We start from the raw sequence: 15,474 nt of genomic DNA, 5'->3' as shown, positions 1-15,474 counted from the left end.
CCACTTCTCTAGACAGGGGCCTTCCCAGAGTGAGAGAAACAAATGTCCTCAGCCTCCTGAGATGACTGTCTCACTGCACCTTATGGGAGGCCAGCCATCTCAGGTGGCTGTATATTTGATACAGCAATAATGGTCATGATTATAAGACATGCTTAGTTCCAGCTGCCACCATTGGCTCTTATGTTCTTTAAAGATTCCACTGAAGCCACTTGTGCTCCTGAAGAGACAAACTGCTTTTTAGCTTTTGTTGCAAACATTATCTTTATCCTGTGTTGCCTCTTCTGTCTTTTCTTGTTGCTCCATGTTTGAGAACAACCAAGTAACAGTGGTGGCCCCCAGACTGGTTTAAAAACTACTGATGCTGGTAAATATTAATAGTAACTTCACATTCAAATAAATTAATTTTTCTACATTTTTACTCCTAAAATAAATACAGTTATCAAGGCATAACAGGTTTTCACCTGCAGGGAGAAGTGTATTGTTCCTGTTTCCAATTTTTACATTTTGTATTTTCTTTTCAACATTAGGACTGCAAATGGAAAATGTATATGGAGATGGATGGGGATGAGATTGCAATAACTTACATAAAAGATGTGACATTTAACACTAACCTACCTGATGCAGAGATTGTAAAGATGACAAAGGTAAGGTTCTGTTTATGGGCCTGAAGCTTTCACGATTGCCTAGATCTCAAACAAAGGCATTAAAATACCACAGCAGCAGACTTTTATGCCTATAGAAACTCATTCTGCAGGAAGCTTTTAAGATACCCCCCTCTACTCTTTTTGCCCATTTCTATCATAATAGATTTTTTTTATTAAATATTCCTTTTTCAGTCATGCCAATAGTGAAGTGATGGCAAGACTTGATGTTACAATTAAAGTGTGTGTTTTCTTGGTTCTATAATAAAGCCAGTGATACAACTGTGTATAGACTAGCTCTAAAACATGAGGAATGTTCACATTTTAAGATTTCAGAAATAAAGTGCTGACCTGTAACAGCAATTTATATCACTAAAATAGGTGTGTGTGACAAAAATAGGCATGTAGTAAGAACATGTCATGAACATGGTCTATAGCTGCCATTATGTCTTCTGTCTGGCCCATTTCCATTTTACGTAAGATCCAGATTCTGTCATGGAAGCTTGCCATGCTGACAATGTGAGTCAGCTATACCTATAAGCTATAAGAATACAGTCAGTCCTGCACTGCCACAGCCACATACACATGCTACCATTGGGGCCAATAGGGTTTGCCATCCGTGGATGCTCAAATCTGCAGGTGGAAAACCCATAGTTGGGGTGGGCAGGCTGTAGCTACAACTGATTTTCTATACTACAGATTGACTACAAGTGACTATATTTACTGTACAGGTTGAGTTACTTGGAATTCCAAATCTAAATTCCAAAATTGTCCACATAGGTGGCTGACTTAGTGACACTTTTGCTTTCTGATGGTTCACTGTACGCAAACTTTGTTTCATGCACATTAAAAATTTTATGTAAAAAATTACCATCAAGCTACATGTTTATACAAAACATATATGTATTTAGACTTGGGTCCTATCTCCAAAATATCTCAATATGTATATATATTAAGCAACGTAGGCAGCCTTTTGAATTTGAGTTTAGCCAAAAAAGTAGATTAAAAAAATGCTTCAGCTGATTGCGTCTGGCAGCTGGGATCAATGTTGGGAGAAACTTCTCCTTTAGAGTTTAAGAATGGAGTTTGTAATAGATTGAACACAGCAGTTTGTTTAATGGCACATCTCCAGGTAGACAGAGCTACCTGTCATGCAAGCAAACATACACTTTACTATTTATAGCAGTTTTGAAAGTCTTCCCAGCAACAGTATATAAAAACATATAACCAGTCATGATATGATGGAAAATTATGAAGCAAGCATCAGGTGAAAAGTGCTGATGTCATACCTTACATTTCAGATTAACATTGTTAGATAGTACCACTTTCTCAAGGTTATGATATCAGGATGACCTGCAAATGTTTACCTTGTTTTTCCCTGAGATTCCCAAGAGTCTAGTAAGTCTGCAACTCCCAAAATTTCCCCAGTTGACAATACTTTTCCTTCAGGATGGATCAACCTTGCTTTGCCCTTATGGTCACCATCTAACCACCTTTTTATCAGGTATCTGAAAGAAGAGGTATTCCAGTATGTACTTGCTTATGCCCCATAATTATCCATTTCCAAGGCAGTGGTACTCTCAGGGTAGGACTTTGAAGCAGAATTCCAGAGCCTGGCTTTGCAGAATGATCAGAAGGCCTTGTTTTGATGTGAAGTAAATAATATTTTACCATGGGTGGACCACAGCACCATTATGGCCAGAGTCTAACATTATCTAATAATCCTTCCTTCAGAAGTTGGGTGTATGGCTTTTGTATGTTTGTTTTTGAAGGAAGTAACGCAAAAAAGTAGAGGTTGTCAGGTAATTAGTACCATAGGTCCAGAGGAAGATGAATAACTCAAGTGGATGTGACGGCCAGGAGTGCTTGGTACCAACTTTGGTGATACGCCAACTGCGACCCTACCTCAACCGAAGGGACCTTGAAGCTGTAGTACATGCTCTGGTATTCTCTTGCCTCGACTTCTGCAATGCGTTGTACATGGGGCTACCCTTGTATCAAGTTCAGAAGCTTCAATTAGTGCAAAATGCAGCAGCCAGGTTGGTCACTAGTTCTTCGAGACTTGACCATATAACACCTATCTTGAAAGATCTACACTGGCTCCCAATTAGCTTCCGGGCACAATACAAAGTGTTGGTTATTACCTTTAAAGCCCTACATGGCTTGGGTTACTTATGAGAACGCATCTCCCTATACAATCCGCCCCGCACTCTTAGAACAAGTGGGAAGAACCTGTTGGAGATACCAGCATCCAAACATGTTTCTACTTCCCAAAAGGCATTCAGTATAGCTGCCCCTAGACTATGGAATGGACTCCCAGAGGAGACCCACCATGTCACATCCTTGGAAACTTTCAAGAAGGCGGTAAAGACAGAGCTCTTTCACTGCACATACCCTCCTGACCTTCTATGAAGACCACTAGTATGGAACGAGAGCAGCTGACCCTGTGATTGATTGATGTTTTATGTTTTATGTTTCTATGCTTTTATGTTCTTATGTTTTTATATTTTTAGCTGTGGTTTTAATTGTGCAGTAACTAATGCTGAAATATTGTAAGTATAATTTTAACTCTGCTGTGATCCCGCCTCGATCCATTGGGAGGGGCAGGAAGGTAGAAGTAAAAATTATTATTATTATTATTATTATTATTATTATTATTATTGACTTCTTTTTCCCCCCCAGCCACCATTTGTGATGGAGAAATGGGTTGTGGGGATTCAGAAAGACCAGAGCATGGAATGTATTGTTACTTATGAGGTAAGAGTGTCTTTCTTTAAAGGAAGAACAACCTAGGCCTTTCAGAGATGTTGTTGTTGTTGTTGTTGTTGTGTCTACAAGTTGTTTCTGACTTATGGCGACCCTAAGGTGACCCGACTTGGCAGAGGAGGTTTTCCATCGTCTTCACCTGAGGCTGAGAGATTGTGACGTGCTCGAGGTCATCCAATGGGTTTCATGGCTGAGCTGGGAATCCAGCTCTGGTCTTTAGTGTCACAGTCCAACACTCAAACCACTAGGCTACACTGATTCCCAGAATGGTTTCATAACGAGGAGTGAGCATTTTCAAAACTTTTTTACCCACTGTAGAGGAGGCCAAATGCTGTAATTAATGTTAAACTACCGGCTTCGCATACAAATCTGAATGCTGTCTTCAGAAACCATGCCCGGACCACTAGCTGGGATCGCTCGCTCACTTAAGTGTAAGAAGTTTTTTCCCCCTGCTTGTTTGAGTAACAAGGCAGTGTAGGTGGTGTTTGTTGAAGAGACCACCTTTCTTACCTTCTCGGCAAAACGCTAATTAGCAGAGCAGAGGAACAACAGGAGAAGGGAAAGGGTGAGAAGGAAAACATAAAATAAAATCTTGCAGCAATTTAGCCATGTATAATAGGATGGAAATTAGCCTTTGTATGAGTAGGTATTTGGACACTTACAAAAAAGTGTTTCATAAAGACCAATGGGATATTTCACACTGAGGCTAATAATTGAAAATTCAGCTCTGTCCTGTGGCATGGATTCATGCAGCGAGAGAGAGTGATATAGGAAAATCCTGGACCTCACTTGCCTCAGAAGTGAAGAACAGTAGCTTTCTGTTAACAGGAAGAATAACCCTAGGTTGCTTTCAGACTGCATCTCCTCACAGGAATTAGAGCCTGGCTGCAGGATTAAAGAGGTAGCAACTGTAGGCAAGCTACCACAAGGGAACCCCAGCAACAATGTCTCCTTAGTGCCAACCTCCTCTCGTTGAGGAGATTATTTACGTGAAACACCACATGATCTCACAATTACCAAATGATCCTGTTAAAAAGCAACCATTAAAATATCACCCTTGTTCAATGCAATGTTTGTTGGGAGAGGGGAGAGGGATGGAAAGAAGGAAAAAAGTGAAATTTGCCATCAGATTAGCCAGACATTTTTGAGATCAGATTGGAAGGCAGCATCAGACAAACCAAGCATGTGGAGTTGAAGTACCATCAGTTTCACAATCATACATCAAATATCTTGGACAGAGCTTACCCCGCTGTTGTGGGATGTGCATTTTCCTTCCAGAATGATAGCTTGTTTATTTTCTTTGAACAGAATGATGTCAGAACTCCAAAGTTCACCAAACATATCCAGCCAGTACAGTGGAGTCAAGTGAAACCCCAGGATGAGGTGAAATCGATACAGCTTAAAATACAGACATCGCTCCCAAACTCAGAAGGCAACCCTCGAAGCCGATCCAACTCCAGTAAGTCAAAAGTGGCAAAAGTTTGAGAAAGGACACAATCATGAACAAGAAAAACAACAACAGTGGTAGTAATGACAGCAGCAACAACAAAAGATGCAAGACATCTATATGCTCCTGTAAAGTTATCCCATTAATTTAACAAAGTCTGGAAGCATTTCTTTAAAGCCGAGGAGAGCAGCTATGGCCCTCCAAATTGCTTTGGACTACAACTCCCATAATCCTCATTGTTTACTATCCCAATAGAGTTTGCATAATAAAAACACAGTTTTCCATTCTTTTTAAAATGTCTAATGAGACATTCACCTTGTGTTTATAAGCTCTTTATTCCTTATTCATTGACTTGACAAAATTCTGTCTGTCCATAGTGCTGGAGAGCAAGCAGTATTCTGTCTCTTACAATAAATAACACTTTTGATACATGAATACTATAGAAAGATTGGAATGCTCTCCAAATTGTGTACTGTTTAGGTGTGTGGCGAATATAGATCCTAATCTGTATACAAAATTTCCCTAGTTGAAAGAATGTATAAGATAGGGATGGAAAGAATATTTGAAAATATTTGGATTAAAAAAAACATGTTTTTTTAATTGTTGAGAAAGCCTGACGTGAAGAAGACTTCTCAGTTCAGAACTCATTCTGCACCAAATTTGCATGTGGTTGTTTTGTGCAGAAAACAGCATTTTCTGCACAGGAATCAGTGTTTTCTCTGTGGAAAATAATATTTTAATACAGAAGCACCAGTTTCTGTGCAGAAAATACTGCAATTGGGGATTTATTCTATATGGAATTCACACATAGTTGATTTGTATAGTAAACAACATTTTATGAGCAGACTTAATATCTTTATTGAAGTATTATTTTCCATACAGGAAAATCCATCTTCTAAACTATACAGTTTTCAAAAGCTACTTGCAATTCGGGACTTATTCTGTGCAAAATGTCCACATTTGAATTTTGTGAAGAATAATTCCCGAATTGCAAATAGCCTTTGAAAGCTGCATGGTTTTAGAAGATTTTATTGCAGCAGGAAGAAAATTGCTGAAATTACTTGTTGCTACCTTTGAGAAGAAACTTAGGCGGGATACAGACCACCCCAAAAAGGTGATCTCCCACCGCCCTGGTTTGCTCCGTAGTTAAGCTGCAGCCTCCAGACCGCTCGGCTTCCCCGCAGAGCAAAAAGAACCCACAAAAAGCGGGTTCTTTTTTCATCATGTTTGCGATGCTCGAGTGTGCAAATGGCGCACTTGTGATGTCGCAAGTGCGACATGACATGCGGACGCTATGCATCCATCACGTCATAATGGCGGCGCACATGTAGACAGGGCACCGCCATTTTGCCACCACCTGTACGTACTAGGCTAACCCTAGTATGTACTAGGGTTAGGGAGTGTCCGAATGGTGTGCGCTCCCTAACTCTACTGCCGCCGCTGCCACACTACATTTTGCCGGTATGTATTGCTCCAATGTGAAGAACTGCATCTCTAGAATAAAGCAACCACTGCTGTTAGAATAACCAGTAGTGGAATCTTTGAACAACAGAGCACAGGTTTTGGAATGTCAAATCCAGACCTCAGCTAAAGTGGGTGGGGCGGGAGAGACTCTAAGGTGACTTCATGCATTGATTTGTAGTATTCCACAATTGCAGTTGGAAAGAAAATAGTTAAAACACATATGCACACTGCTGCTGCTGCTGCTGCTGCTGCTGCTGCTACTTCTACTGCCTGAACAAATCGGTAGCTCCAGCAGTTGCAGAGTATTTACCCTCACAGCTGGTGTTTCCTCCAAAGGATAGACATTATATGGAATTCAAAACTGATTGTTGTTAGCTGCCCTCAAGTTGACCTCAGCTTATGGTGAGCTTGTGGATGAAACATCTCCAAGCCCCCTTGCCTCCACTGCTCTGCTCAGGTCTTGTAGATTCAGGCCTGTGACCACCCTTATTGAGTCTATCCATCTGGCCTGCTGTCTTCCTCTTTTTCTACTGCCTTCTACCTTTCTTAACAGTATTGTATTTCCCAATTAATCATACCTTCTCATGATATGGCTGAAGTATAACAGCCTCAGTTTAACCATCTTGGCTTCCAGGGAGTTTCAGGCTTGATCTGTTCAAGGACCCATTTGTTTGTCTTTTTGGCTGTCTGTGGTATTCTCAGCATTCTTCTCCAGCACCACAGTTCAGAAGAGTTGACCTTCTTTTTATTTGCTTTCTTCACTGTCCAGCTCTCACATCTATACTGATGCTGCCTTTGATTTTTGTTTCAGGTATTGACTGTCAGTGGATGAAGGCACTGAGAGTGCGTCATGTGTCCACCAGCCCTTCGCTCCAACATTCCCGTCCCCACAGTCCCAACGCGACACAGTTTTTACCCTACCTTGAGGACCAAGGTTCTTATGCTGCTGCTGTGAGACGAACCCAGGTTCCTGTGATCTATCAGGTTACCTCTCTCAATCCATCAAGAAACACCTCTCCAACACCGTATTTATCATCTTTACATCTGAATTCAAAAGGAAGCAGTACCTCCAGTGCAGCTTCCGATAGCCCTTCAGAAAGAGACAGGTCCAAAACCAAAAGTAGGAACAGTTATCACAGTAGTGTCTCTCCCAGCATGTCTGTAACAGGACGGCGCTTCAGTAGGGGCTCAACAGGAGCTCAGGCAACAGCTAGGAACACAGAGAAATTTTACAGGACTTCACAGTCAGTGCTCAGCCAAAACCAACATCAGCCACGGTCACATGATAGGAAGCACTCTCATTATCACCAGCCCAAGTTGATACCAGGAATGCCCTTGAAGACTGAAAGTAAACCCAAAACAGAGGAAGAAGGAAGCAAAGTCAGCGAAGGTGAATGGATAAAAGTCAACCACTCAAAAAAATCTCACCGACACACAACTGGCAAACAAAGTAGAGAAAAAACAAAGGGAACTGGTGCACACCAGAAAAAATCCTACTGATGTCTTATGGAAAATAGGTTTTGAATTTTTTTTACTGAACATAATATGTTGTCTCACAACAGAAAAATGAAATTTTGATTGTTGTTCTTGAGATATTTGACACTGAATGTGAGAGCAGATGATCTCCAATGGAAAGCTTCTCAAAGGAGCTACTCAACATAAAGATACTACCTCTCATGAAGACCATACCACAGATTCCCACAATAGATGGAGTGGGCTAAAATAGGATGGACCTCTCTCATGGCATCCTTTGCATCTGGTGAAGAAGATGCCCTTGTTTTCATTCCAATTTTCTCCACATTACAGGTTCTCTTTCTTATTTTATTTGGTTCAAGCCAAGTAACTGTTGCTTAACACAGTCGGCCCTCTGTATCCATGGATTCCACCATCTATGACTTGAAAATATCCCTGTCTCCAAAAATAATCCAAAAAGCAAGCCTTGGTTTTATGATTTTATATAAAGGGCACCATTTTACTATGCCATTATATATAATGGGATTTCAGCATCCACAGATTTTGGCATTGTGGGAGGAGTCCTGGACCAAATGTGAGTGGAAGCCAAGGGACTTCCATATACTGACTAAATAAGAAGTCAGTAGATCTTGTGGTTAAAGGGTTGACGTATCCACAAAAAGCAAGTACCTCCTACTTGTAACATGTCTGTGACAAGTGAAAAAATACGACTGTAAGGTTTTTATTTTTTTTCACTCTGCAGCCAAAGTGTCCTATCCTCTTTTGTTCTGTTTTTGCTGAGCTGGTCCCTCCTCAGCACCAACAGACTGCTGTCTGATCAAGAGCACTAATCCTCCATTTAAACATACAGCCACACATATTTCCACAAGAATCATTCTTATGATCAGGAAAACGTATGGCAGATTATTATTATTATTTTTTACAAGAACAAAGAAAATTATACTGAGAAAAACAGCCTTGATAGCTTGTTCTTGTTGGTATGACTAACATATAGCAGACATCTTATTCATTGTATTTTAATTGTATTCAGGCTGTGTTTTATGTTCAGATAATAAATACAAACTATTATTATTTAATTGTATATGCTGAAATTCCACTGACATTCCTTTGGGGTGGGATTTGTTTTCTGATACTGCAGTCTTGAACATATTTACTAGAAAGCAAGTTCCATAGCACGACACAAGACTTTCTTCCCAATAGACATGCATGGGGTTATACAATGTTTTTTGTTAGTATGTTCCTCTGTTGGTGTAATGATGCTACATTTTTAATCCAAATTCTTAACAAAAACCAAACACAGGCCTACTCATCCCGATTGTCCTTTGTAAAAAGGAAAAAGAAAATGCCTGCAGATTTTGTTTCCTTTAAAACTCTTTTGATGTTCATAAAGGAAGAGGCAGAAACTGGAATTATGTTGGAAATCTTATTTTGGCGTATATTTGAAGATTTTGAAAACAAAACCAACAGCCAGCAGTAAGAAGGGATGAGACTCCCCTTAGTCCAAAGAGCTCTACCCCAGTCTTCTTCAATGTGTTGCTCTCCAGGTGTACCGTATTCACATGGCTACACAAGATGGGACTTTACGCTCAACACATCTAGCCTGTGCTAGGTTGGCAACCGACTGTTGACTCCCCCATGGCGAACGATTCATGCATCTCCTCTAGTGAGGCCCAGTGGTGTCCCTAGAATTGGTGTTACCCTGTGGGGGGGCAGTGGGGGGAGCAGACTGCCATGGCCTCCAGAGGGCCATTTGGCGTCCGATGTAGTTGATGGGACAATTTTACAACCTCTGTAGGCTGTTTGGAGTCCAGCATGGCTGGTGGGGAAGTGAGAATGGGACACAATGCCCTTTCTCACTCATCCAGCAGCTGTGCCAGTCCCACCTCACTGGATGTACACTCCACTCTCTGCACCCCCCTAGTGACACCACTGCTGAGGCTACAGTCTTACAACCTTACTGGATTTCAGCCTTTCCCACAGTTGTCTTCTGTCAGCTTTGATTTATTAAGTAGCTACTTTTATATTCTGACTTGCATTCAATGGTCTCAAGATGGTATTCCGTTTTCTCTCCTCCTCTGCCCCACTTTATCAACACAAAGCCCCTGTAAGTTATGCCAGGCTGACAAATAGTGACTGCTCCAAGTTTGATCAGTGAATATCATGGCTCTATTGAGGTTTGAACCTGTGTCTCCCAAACCTCAGTCTAATACTTTATCTACTAAACCACACTGACTTTCACAGTGGCCTGTTTTCCTGTTTTGCCTTGGCCCTTGCCAAAGCAGTTGACTCCCTCTGAATCCTTCCATTCCTACCATGAAACTGACAGTTTCAAGGGATTTAACACAACTGGACTGGAACCAAACATGTATACCATATATACTCGACTATAATTTGACCTCATGTATAAGTTGAGGGCAGGTTTTGGAGCCAAAATTATGGATTTTGCTATGACCCATGGATAAGTCAAAGGAAAAATTTAGGGGCATATAGCAAAGGAGCTAAAGGATGAAGCAAAGCAAAACAATGTCAAAGAATTTACAAAATTCCAGCAGACATAACTCTTTGTGCTTATTCTTAAGGCTGGATGGATGAGAGAACTGAGAGGGTCAGTGCTTCACATATTATACTCTTGCTTTTCACTAGGGTATGGTTCCTCCTTTTAAATAAGTGTTAAGATACAGTACTTTCATTGACCTCTGGATAAGTCGACTCAGGTTTTTGGGGTCAATTTTTTGACCTAAATTTCGAGACTTATACATGAATATATACAATAATTGCAACATGTTTTGAGAATGGTTGAGTCAGGCCAAGATTTGTTTGACACTGGGCTGTTTTTGAGGATTTATTAGCTTGCTACAGTTGATTATCAAGATATCCAAATTGATTCTTTGGTATTTATAAGAAATTTAATTATGTCCTTAATTTTAATGTGTACTATACTGTCACCACATCTGTTCTGTTAAAGCATTCATTAGCATTTAAAGGGAACACTGATGGTATTGAACATTCATATTAAAATTAAACAATCATACATCGGTGATTGGCTAGGAATTACAATCTTCTGCTGGAATCATTCTTAACAGAGCTGAGCAAAAGTATAAGAAATATGTAACGGTGAGGAAAACATCAAAATTGCTATTTTTAATGAGAGAATAATCCTTTTGGAACAGATTTAAATGAGATCCCTGTTTTTGAATTCAAAGATTCACATTAATTATCTCAAATGCATGTTTTAAACAGTGAAAACCACCTACAAAGATAGGTGATTAGTTTGAGAATATTGTTTTTTATGAGGAGATGATGGGACTAGTACCTGTGTAGTACCTTTCTAATCTACCTATGTAGAAAGAGAGACTTTCTACATAGGCAGAGCTTGATATACTTGTATGGATTACCAAAGTTGGGCTTGATGAATTCCTTCTTTTGTAGAATTATTTTTTAAAACTTCAAGAACTCAGGAGCCCCTAGTTATGGAGGTATGGCCTAATGCTTACTAATGCTTGGTATTTCAATCCACAGCTTGGAAAATTACTTATAAAAAGTACAGTCAGCCCTCTGTATCCACGGACATCTTATCCATGGATTCAACCAACCATTGCTTGAAATTATTGACAAAAATATAAATTCCAATAAACAAACCTGAATTTTTCCATTTTATATAAGGGACACCATTTTACTACTCCATTGTATTTAAACGGACATGAATATCCATAGATTTTGGTATCCGTGGGAGTCCTGGAACCAAAGCTCAGCAGATACTAAGGGCCCACTGTAATTCCTCTCCATTACAATTTTAGTGTTTGAGAAGTAACCTACTGCTCTTGAGAAGATGGGGTGAGTTTTTCTGTTACTTGTTACAGGAGGGTGTGTATGTGGGCGAAGTTTGGAAAATTACTGTCAAGATGCCAAAATTCCCACTCATACTACTTTTGAAATGTGCCTTTGTTATAACCTCATTATATAGAAAGCTTATATTGTACAACTGCTTACTTGTAACTCATAATATTTTATCATATTCTCATAATAACTTATAATAATGATTACTTGCATTATTGCCAAGCTTTGATTCAGTCTACAACTCACATAACTAAGGCCTGGTACAGACCGCCACTTTGTGGTGGCCTGGGGCTGAAATTAGGGCTGAGGAGCATGGAGCATCTGCATGCTCCACGCTCTTCCGGCGCCATTTTGGGCGCAAGTGCGTCCACATGCTACGTGTGCCAATGCCGTGTCTTGTGAGCCATGTCCAAACAGGGCATTGTACAAAAGATGTCACCACACTGCTCCAGGGCGCTAATGGTGCTTTGGCAGCGGCGCGGAAAGTAGCTGCTTTTCGCATCTCCTTTTTGTGGTGGATTGTTACTGTGCCTGTGTGGTTGCCACAGCAACGACCCGGGGTAGAAAGGGGTGGCATCTTGCCGTCCCTTCCTGCCCATCTGTACCGGGCCTATGTGATCTTTTAGTACAAACAAATTGCCTGTATGTCAAAACAAGCATACAAACACTAGCATGTCAGGGAGCTGGATAGGCTAGAATATTTTTCACAGGATAAACACAGCTCTGTTTTTTGTTTGTTTGTAAACAGAGCTGCATTTCAATTTGAGTCGTTGTTGTGCAACTTTGTAATTTCTGTCTTACGGTGACCCTATAACAGAGTTTTCTTGACCAGACTTTTATACAGTATGATGTAGTGGTTTCAGCATTGGATTACAACTCTGGAGAGTTCAAATCCTTACTCAGCCATGGAAACCCACTGGGTGACCTTGGGCAAGTCACACTCTCTCAGCTTCAGTGGAAGGAAAAGGAAAAGGCAAATGCCTTTGCCAGAAAAATACCATGATAGAGTTGCCTTAGAGTCGCCATAACTTAGAAACGACTTGAAGGCACACAAGAACAACAACATAGGAGTATACAATGAAAAAAATGTTCTAAAATATTTTTAAATGGTTGGCAAACATTTTTTTGTATCAAGAAACCCTGATGAGAAGAGTCCTGGACTAAAAAAAATCTTCACAGTTTGGGACTTATTCTGCATAAAATTTGTACATTGTGTATTGAGCATTTTCTGTGCAGGAAAAAGCATTTTCTGTGATGAAAATAATATCTGCAGAAATTATATGCACAGAAATATCCATGTAGAAAAATAATAATCAGTATTCCACATCAGGTAAAGGAGATCTGTTCAGCTGTCAAATGAGACACAAGGAGGATGACATTTGCAACCCTCCAATCTGCTGGCAAGAAAATAAAATATTTTCTGCAAAAGAAATTGCAACAGCCTTGCTTGCTGATGGGAAGGGTCTGGAAATGTCATCCTTTTTGCACCCTGATGAGCAGCGAAACAGATCTCCCTCACCTGATGCAAGTGATGGCTGTTAAAGTGGGCTGGCAGTGGTGTTTACCTAATCCTGCAGTAAGACTACATAGCCTGACTGAGTATGGAACAGTTATAGAGGCAAGGCTCAGTGGGAAGAGAACAAAAAGAGGCTCCAGGTTTTTTAAAAATAAATTTTTAATTTTAATATTCCACTGTCAAACATCTTTTACTGTCACGAAGTTTCTCCTAATGTTGAGCTGGAATCTCTTTTCCTGTAGTTTGCATTCATCATCCCATGTCATATTCTCTGGAGCAGCAGAAAACAAGCTTGCTCCATCTTTAGTATGACACCCCTTCAAATATTTAAACATAGCTAGCATATCACCTCTTAACCTTCTCTCTTCTACAACTTTCCTTAACAACATTAACAAGGCCAGAGGGGCAGGAGGTGGAACTGGTTGAAGAATATCCATGGGCTTGAGAGGGAGGGAGGTATGGAGGTTTTTCTTCCTTTTGTTCTGTGCCCTCCGCCCTCCCCACAGCATTGCCTAGAGTTAAATCAATCAGAACTTCAAAAAAGGTTAAGAAGAATCTTAGACCTTCTGAAAAATAGCAAGGCTTACCCAGATTTCCCCCCACGTCTGCTTCCCCAGAATGTATTGCTGCTACTCTTTGACTTAAAAACATATATAAATACACTAAAAACCCTTTCTATCTTCTTTGACTCTAGAAAATGTTCAGAAATTACTCTAGATCTAGTGCTCTTCCATCTTAGGGGTGCATCTACATTCAGGGTGTCACTAGGGGTTGTGGACCACACCTAGGATTGCCATAACTGTCTACCTCCAAACCAGGACAAATGTAAAAAAGTAGGACAAATGTAGGGCAAAATTTGACCCCAAATGTAGGACATATTTTGTAAATGGAGGACACTAAAAACAAAATAATAATAATAAATTCAAAAATCATTAATATAAACACATGCTTCTTGGGCATGCTCAAAATGGAGGACATTTTGACATTCTTCCTGAATAGAAGTTTGGGATGTAGCTTTGTGTGGTGGACTAGGACTCTGGAGACCAGGGTTCATTTCCCTGCCTGTGGGTTACCTCAAGCTCAAGCAAGTCACACTCTCTCAGCCTCCTCAGCAGAAAGCCATGGCAAAACTCCTCTGAACAAACCTTGCCAAGCAAACCCCAGGATAGGTTTGCTTTAGGGTCACCATATGGTGGAAAACAACTTGAAGGTACACAAGAATAAAAAAAAAAACTGATTACTGTACACTTAAGTGCAGTGGAGGGTCAGCATGGTGTAGTGGCCTAGGACAATGGGAGACCAGGGTTGAAACCCCAGCTCGGCCATGGAAACCCACTGGGTGACTCTGGGCAGCAAGTCACACTATCTCAGCCTCTCAGAGGAAGGCTTTCCCTCCTTCGGCTCCGTCCCCGGCAGTGGGGCTGAAGAAGGGAAAGCAGCCTGGCCTCGGCAAGGCTTCTTTCCCTCCCTCGGCTCCTTCCCCAGCAGCGGGGCCGAAGAAGGGAAAGGAGCCTGGCCTCAGTCAGGCTTCTTTCCCCCCCTCGGCTCCGTCCTGGGTGGCTGGCAGAGCCAAAGAAGGGAGGGAAGCCCCCCCACCAAAGGAGAGAAGCCTACACAGGCCTCTCTCTTTCCCCTGCCACTGCTGTCGCAGCAAACGTGCAGCAAATGGCAGTGGCGGCCCCAACCTCCTGATGCGTCACCACAGCCCTGCCCAGGCCTACCTGGGCTCCTCCTCCTCTGGACCAGCCACTGCCCCTTGTGGGCAGTTGGAGATGCTGCAGGCAGCCTGCAGCTCCTCCTGTGGCCAAGGCTAGAGGAGGAGGAGATGTGGGCTTGCAGCAAGTGTGGCAGAGGGGCACGAGAGCCCGGATAAATTGCCAAAATCGGGCTGGGATGATCCCAGGGTCTCAAACCCAGGATTGTCCCGGGTAAAACCGGGATATGGAAAGCCTAAGCACACCAAGTGACCTTCACGGGGGGGTCACCTGGAACGCTGGCGGAAAGGAGTGCTTTCTGGGTCTGGTGGAGCTACTGGCCAGGCAGGAAAGTGAGTCGCTTCACTTTCAGTGCAGAGCTTGCAAAACAGAAATTTCAACCAGAAAAATATTTACTCTTTTGTTAGTCCTAGGGCCAATTCCCAGTTTAAAAAAATATCATTATAGTCCCACTTTAACTAATCTGGCAACATCCTATAAAATCCTGGAGTTTTGTAGTTTGGAGGAGGCACTAAAGCTCCCTGCCAGGGAAATGTAAATGCTTCTCCCAAAGCTGCCAGTCTTCGGATCCCATGGGATGTGGGCAAAGTAGTTAAAATGGAACAGAGTGGATGT

At 41.4% G+C, this 15,474-nt stretch overlaps 1 protein-coding gene across 2 annotated transcripts in view; it reads left to right on the top strand.

Moving 5' to 3' along the window:
- MAP3K20 (mitogen-activated protein kinase kinase kinase 20) overlaps positions 1-8,848 on the top strand; it is a 136,422-nt gene extending 127,574 nt beyond the window's left edge. For both annotated transcript variants that reach the window (XM_089519733.1, XM_089519734.1), the window contains exons 17-20: positions 528-644; positions 3,324-3,398; positions 4,716-4,866; positions 7,130-8,848. In XM_089519733.1, coding sequence (XP_089375859.1) covers positions 528-644; positions 3,324-3,398; positions 4,716-4,866; positions 7,130-7,818 — 1,032 coding nt within the window. In that variant the 3' untranslated portion in view covers positions 7,819-8,848. The remainder of the gene's footprint in view (positions 1-527; positions 645-3,323; positions 3,399-4,715; positions 4,867-7,129) is intronic.
- The last annotated feature ends 6,626 nt before the right edge of the window (positions 8,849-15,474 follow it).

The sequence above is a fragment of the Sceloporus occidentalis genome, unplaced genomic scaffold (assembly GCF_023333645.1).
Source record: "Sceloporus occidentalis isolate IW3139 unplaced genomic scaffold, rSceOcc1.0.p SCAF_4, whole genome shotgun sequence".
Classification (NCBI taxonomy): Eukaryota; Metazoa; Chordata; class Lepidosauria; order Squamata; family Phrynosomatidae; genus Sceloporus; species Sceloporus occidentalis.
This window is presented reverse-complemented; position numbering and strand designations above follow the sequence as displayed.